The sequence below is a fragment of the Silurus meridionalis genome, chromosome 6 (genome assembly GCF_014805685.1).
Source record: "Silurus meridionalis isolate SWU-2019-XX chromosome 6, ASM1480568v1, whole genome shotgun sequence".
In the NCBI taxonomy this organism is placed as follows: Eukaryota; Metazoa; Chordata; class Actinopteri; order Siluriformes; family Siluridae; genus Silurus; species Silurus meridionalis.
In genome coordinates, this window is record NC_060889.1 from 20,844,447 (window position 1) to 20,851,096 (window position 6,650).

The 6,650-nt window shown below is 42.6% G+C and overlaps 1 protein-coding gene across 2 annotated transcripts; it reads left to right on the forward strand.

Moving 5' to 3' along the window:
- The first annotated feature begins 950 nt into the window (after positions 1-950).
- Positions 951-6,401, forward strand: LOC124387293 (RNA-binding protein 4.1-like). 2 transcript variants are annotated; one of them, XM_046851538.1, is made up of 4 exons: positions 951-1,283; positions 3,555-3,988; positions 4,309-5,077; positions 5,300-6,401. In XM_046851538.1, the coding sequence occupies exons 1-3, from the start codon at positions 1,069-1,071 to the stop codon at positions 5,058-5,060; spliced, it is 1,401 nt and encodes a 466-aa protein (XP_046707494.1). In that variant the 5' UTR covers positions 951-1,068; the 3' UTR covers positions 5,061-5,077; positions 5,300-6,401. The 2 variants fall into 2 exon arrangements, with proteins under 2 accessions (XP_046707494.1, XP_046707495.1); XM_046851539.1 differs by lacking the exon at positions 951-1,283 and having other exon boundaries at positions 2,811-3,988.
- The last annotated feature ends 249 nt before the right edge of the window (positions 6,402-6,650 follow it).

Consider the following 6,650-nt stretch of genomic DNA (forward strand, 5'->3'; position numbering starts at 1 on the left):
ATGTCTTTTAGAAGTTGAAGATATGGTAAGCTGTTGTATAGCGTAGGGTAGAGATTTTCTAAGACGTGTGTTCTTTTTAGAGTGGGTGGGTTTAGCATGATGTAAACTTAATGTATAAACTCTTGACTGTCGAGTAGAAGGTTTGGAAACTTTAACATAGTTCATTCTTTATTACAGTGCTTTTTCAGGGTGGGCTGATATTTTGTAAGTGTATGAACATAATACAACTGGAAAAGCTGGCTGATCAGGAAACTCTAGTTACAGACTAGTATAGACATAAGTACTGAGGAAATAAAAAAAAGGGGACTGTTTTGTCCTTTTTTTTTTTTTTTTTTTTTTTTCTTTAAAACCCCTAAACCCCCTAAAGGTCCCCTGGTGGTCTAGTGGTTAAGATGCAGCGCTCCCACCGCTGCGACCCGGGTTCGATTCGGTCAGGGAACCAACCCCAGCCACTCTCAGTGCGGTCCCAAGCCCGGATAAATTGGGGAGGTTGCGTTAGGAAGGGCATCCAGCGTAAAACATGTGCCAAATCAAACGTGCGGAGGATCCGCTGTGGCGACTAACGGGAGAAGCCGAAAGAAAGTTTTTTTTTTCTTTCTTTAAAACCTGCCTTTTTTAATGTGGGATGGTGTTCTGTAGGTGTAGGGAGCTATGGGGATATTTTGTTTTTCTTATAGAACTGTTTTTTAATAAATGAAATGCATGCAGGTTGCATATTGGAATACATTTTTTTTTTTTTTTTTTTTTTAGACGAGATTCCATTAATGAAATTTCACAATAAAAAATATTTTGCCAAAAGTTCTGCTGTTGTAATTTATTTTGTACAATCTCACACACAGTATACTGACGACGTTGACCATACAATGTGTTTAAAATGTTCAGTCCTTCACTGGGTTTATGGCTCGTTTCCTTTTTTCTTTGTCACTTTGTTTTTCCTTTTTGTTTACATTTCTGGGGGACCGTGAAGTGAAAGGAGTTTCTCTGTAGCAGTTCAGTCAGGACAGTAAGTGCGTCATCAGTTCAGCGGTTTCATATTGATACAAAGTTAAAGCTTTAGTAATTATTGATATGATTAATTTCCGATTTGTTTATTGTTTATATATAAACCGGGTACACGTCGGCGGGTGGATTTTTATTTTATTTTATTTTCCCCCGACGTTTTCCCAACACCTGGCAAAGCCCTGCTCGGCGCGTGCCCGCTACCGGAAGTGCTGTTCCGACTTCCTGTCGACGCCATTTCGTGATTTATTCATTTGGCGGTTGCTTTCGCACTGGTGTCTACGGTAAGAGGAGGATGTCTGAAACGAATTTTGATCTGATAAAACATTGCAAATTACTCAGTGTTTTATACCTGACAGTAATACACAGCAGATTCTCTGCTCTTTTTTTGCTTCCTGATTTATTTACAGCTCTTGGAGAGCTAACTTGGGTAGCTAGCTATCGCTAACTTCATGTTGATAAAAACGGGTTTTCCGCGCCGAACTAAACTTTTATTTTTAATAAAAGAATTATTTAAAAAAAACCCCGTCTGAGGAAAATGATGATTTTAAAATAATGTGTAATACGGCGGCGGTCGGTTTTGACGGATGTTTGACTAACTTTAGTGACTTCCCGAAGGCCGGATATTTACACAGATGCGCGTCGTTGCTCGCGCGCACACAACAATCTCAACACACACGCTCAACAACAACCTCAACACACTCACTCAACAACAATCTCAACACACTCAACAACAACAACAACAACCTCAACACACTCACACAACAACAACAAAACAATCTCAACACACTCAGACTCAACACACTCAACAACAACCTCAACACACTCAACAACAATCTCAACACACTCAACAACAACAACAAAACAATCTCAACACACTCAGACTCAACACACTGCACACAACAATCTCAACACACTGCACACAACCTCAACACACTCAAACAACCTCAACACACTCACACAACAACAATCTCAACACAGACTTAACACAACAACCTCAACACACTCAGACTCAACACACTGCACACAACAACAATCTCAACACAGACTTAACACAACAACAACAACCTCAACACACTCAGACTCAACACATTGCACACAACAATCTAAACACATTTAGACTCAACACACTGCACACAACAATCTCAACACACTCGGACTCAACACACTGCACTCAACAATCTCAACACACTGCACACAACAACAACAGCCTCAACACACTTCACACAACAACAACAATCTTAACACAGACTTAACACACAACAACAACCTCAACACACTCAGACTCAACACGCTGCACACAACAACAACAACAACCTCAACACCCTCAGACTCAACACACTGCACACAACAATCTCAACACACTCGGACTCAACACACTGCACACAACAATCTTAACACACTCGGACTCAACACAATCTGACTCAACACACTGCACACAACAATCTAAACACATTTAGACTCAACACACTGCACACAACAATCTCAACACACTCGGACTCGACACTGGACTCAACACACTGCACACAACAATCTCAACACAGACTCAACACACTGCACACAACAACCTCAACACACTCGGACTCAATGCTCTGCACACAACAATCTCAACACACTCGGACTCAACGCTCTGCACACATTCAATAAACTCAACAATTACAACACACTGCACACATTCAATAAACTCAACACACACAAATACAACACACACTGCACATTCAATAAACTCAACACTCACAAATACAACAAACACTGCACACATTCAATAAACTCAACACTCACAATCTCAACACACTTAGACTCAACACACTGCACACAACAATCTCAACACAGACTCAACACACTGCACACAACAACCTCAACACACTCGGACTCAACACACTGCACACAACAATCTCAACACACTCGGACTCAACGCTGCACACATTCAATAAACTCAACAACAATTACAACACACTGCACACATTCAATAAACTCAACAAACTCAGTACACACTTAAATTCAACACACTCAAATTCAACACACACAACAATCACAACACACTGCACACATTCTATAATCTCACCACATGCACACACAACAATCTCAACACACACGACAATCTCAACACACTCATCACACATTCTATAAACTCAACAAACTCGGTACACACTCAACAAATTCACAAACAAACCACCTCAGCTCCCAGTAAACTCAACACACACTCAACAACCTTAGGACACGCTCACAACAAATTCAACACACACAAATTTAACACACACAGCAACCTCAGCAGTGGGTACTGCGAACATGGCAATAATGCAGGTAATGCAACTTTTCTGTCATGTTGGCCCACTAAGTTTAAACGCTGTCTGTAATGAGTCCTGTTTTGTTTTGTTTGACATTTTTACGTAACTCGTTCGCCGTGAATAAAAACAAACATGGTCGGACAAGACATGCGGCAAACTCTGTGCTCAGTAGAGCCACGTTGAAATGAAGTGTTAGCGAACTAGCTAAGCTCTAGCGCTCAGGGACACTTGTATAACGTGAATCTCGCAACTATACTTTCTACCCAGGAACAGTAGATCGGCGGTAAAGATGGTTAAGATCTTTGTCGGCAACCTTTCCTCGAGTGCGACCAAAGAAGACCTGCGCAGTCTTTTCTCGCAGTATGGCAAAGTCGCGGAGTGCGACGTGCTGAGAAACTTTGGCTTTGTGCACATGGATACGCAAAAGGAAGCCGAGGAGGCTGTGCGTAAACTCCACCACCACGAACTGAACGGCCAGGCCATCAATGTGGAGATGAGTCGAGGGAAGCCCAAAGGAACCACCAAACTGCACGTAGGCAACATTAGCAGTAGCTGCACTAATCAGGAGCTGCGTGAGAAGTTTGCGGAGTTCGGCTCTGTGGTCGAGTGCGACATTGTGAAGGATTATGCCTTCGTGCACATGGAGCGAAGGGAAGATGCGATGGAGGCCATCAGTGCGCTGGACAACGCGACCTTTCAAGGTGAACCCTTTCAGAAAACGAAGGAAGGCAGTGCTATACAGAGATTAAAGTTTCTCTGCTTTAGTAGTTCTAGTTGAATAGGCACATAGATCTACCACCTATCTAAGAAGAAGTGTTAAAACGCTTCCCGGATTGCAGTTAATTATATCGTGAGTAAATATATGGTGAGTAGATTTCTGCAGCTAGCTCCTGAGTAGCCTATGCAGCATCCACAGTGAGAGTGAGTCAGTGCTTTTTTTCGGGTTTTGTTCATGCTCTTGGGTGTGCTGGAAAAAAGCGAATTTTACAATGTCTTGCGTGTCTTCTCTTCCTCTCATAAGGCAAGGTGATAAATGTACAACTGTCCACCAGTCGCCTCCGCACCGTGCCTGGCATGGGAGACATAACCGGCTGTTACGTCTGCGGAGAACCCGGTCACTGGTCCAAAGCCTGCAGGCGCGGTCAGAACGGTAGCTATGGCGGTGGCGGCGGCGGCGGCAGTCCCATGGGGGGAATCCGTGCTACCAGCGGTTTCCCTAGGGCAGGTCCTGCTTATAGCAGTGGAGTCCCTGCAGCATTCCCCAGCCGGAGCTATTCAGCAACACTGCCCCCTATCCCCACAGTGAGCTACACCCCCAGCTACGGGATTTCACGAGATTATACTGCGGAAACACGGTACCTCAGCAAACCGACGGCTGTCTACACCGAGAGATCCATCACATACGAGCGTGATCCGTCACGCTATGCCGCTGAATACTATGAGAAGTTTCGAGCTCAGCCTTTGGGTTCTAGCTATCTCGAGGATAGACGTATCTCCATTCCCCCTCCTCCCCCTCTCTCTTCTTCCTCTCTCTCAAGGATGCGGTTGGCTCCTTCCAGCCTTGACCCGTATGACAGACGCGCTCTGCCGCCGCCGTCCTCCGCGGCCTCGGCGTACTTCTCGCGGGACCGTAGCCCGATCCGAAGAGTCGGCGCCGGCTCTGAGGGCTACTCGTACGAGCGCTCGCGTCTTTCCCCGGTTTCGAGGAGCAGCTCGTACAGCGTGTCGCATTCCAGGGACACCCCCACTGACCGGGCTCGGTATAATTACTAAGCCGTGCGCATGCCAAGGTGAGCGAATGGGAGACGTTCCTCAGCGTGGTTTTGTTCTGATCGCAAGGATATATTGCGCTGCACATTTGACAGACTTTTTTTTTTTTTTTTTTAGAGCAAAGAAATATCCTTAGATAACGCGTCAAGCGTTTGAAGGGAAATAATTTCTTCTCGGGTTGTGTTGCTGTGATGTGTGCGTCGAGAAATTTGTCTCATAAACAACTTGTTTTGTTTTTCCAGGCACTTTGAAACAGCAGGAATTTCTTGTAGCGATCATTCCCTCCCTTCAACAACTTTTGGTCAACAAATGTCTCTGGAGGAGCGATTGGATTCGAAGAAAGCAGGACCGAGAAGACACGCGAACCCGTTATCATTTAACGTCGCTTTCAGCTTACGAACGTGTGAAAAAACATATTACAGCTACGTAGTCTTTTCTGCATTGCCCAGCAACCATTATAATCCTCTCACTTATCATTTTTCTCGCATGTTTGCTTTTCAGTTTTAGCTGATTTTTATTTAATTTCTTTTTCTCTTTTAAAGTTTTCCACACATTAAGAAACAGATTGTTTTTGAGCAGATGTGATTTACCGGTTCACAGCCAGATTCAAGATTTAGTTTCATTTAGCAACATTACATGTCCTGTGATGACAATCTGTTTTAGTTCTTTATGTCCGTTTCAGCATTTTACAAGCTTTATGGAGAAAATTTACCCCAAAAGAAACATTCCTGTTACCTTCATTCTTTATCATTGGCTTGCCATTCGCTCGATGTCAGGGCTTCTCTCAGGAGCAGGGAGCTGAACCATTAACGCCAAACAAACCGAGATGATCAAACAGCGGCAAGGTTCTGGATTTGTGGGGTTTGGAGTTTGACTAGATTTAAAGTAGAGTATATGAATTGTGTATGTGAAATGGCAAATAACGGATTATTTTTTAAATCCACATGCACAAAGGATATTTAGTAAGAGAAAATGCATTGTTGCAAGCTAATTTTTGATTATTTGACAAATCTGGTACTTGTGCAGAGTTTGCCTCATGGCAGTATATGGTAAAAAGTTGATATAGAAATGTATATATCTATAAGAGTAAAAGAAGGTCGAATAAATATAGAAAAGTGACGACCAACTGTTACTCAGGGCTCCGTTTGCCTTTGAGACTACTGGTGTGTGGATTTTCTATATGGGCGCCTTGGTAAGATCTGTTTATACAGACTTTTCGATTTCCTTCAAGAAATCATTTGTGTTTTATAAATTTTTTTTTTTTTTAATAAACCAAGATGTTCTGGTGGAAAAAAAAAGTGCTGTGTGTATTTTATGGATGAAAAGTAAACAATAATGAACCTACACTTTTAATTCTTTCTAGTCTTGTTACACCCACACACACCAAATAAATAACAACCAATAACTAAATGACTCTTTCATACTTTTGCAAACGGAAAATATATTAAATCCAGCGTATTTTCTCATGGCGGTTTGAGCGGTGCAGTATTTCCAGTGCGAAATGACACAAATATAGCAAACAAATTTGTTTAGATTTTAATAAACTCATTCATTCAGCTTTTAGGTAGAAAACACAAACTCATAAACAATATA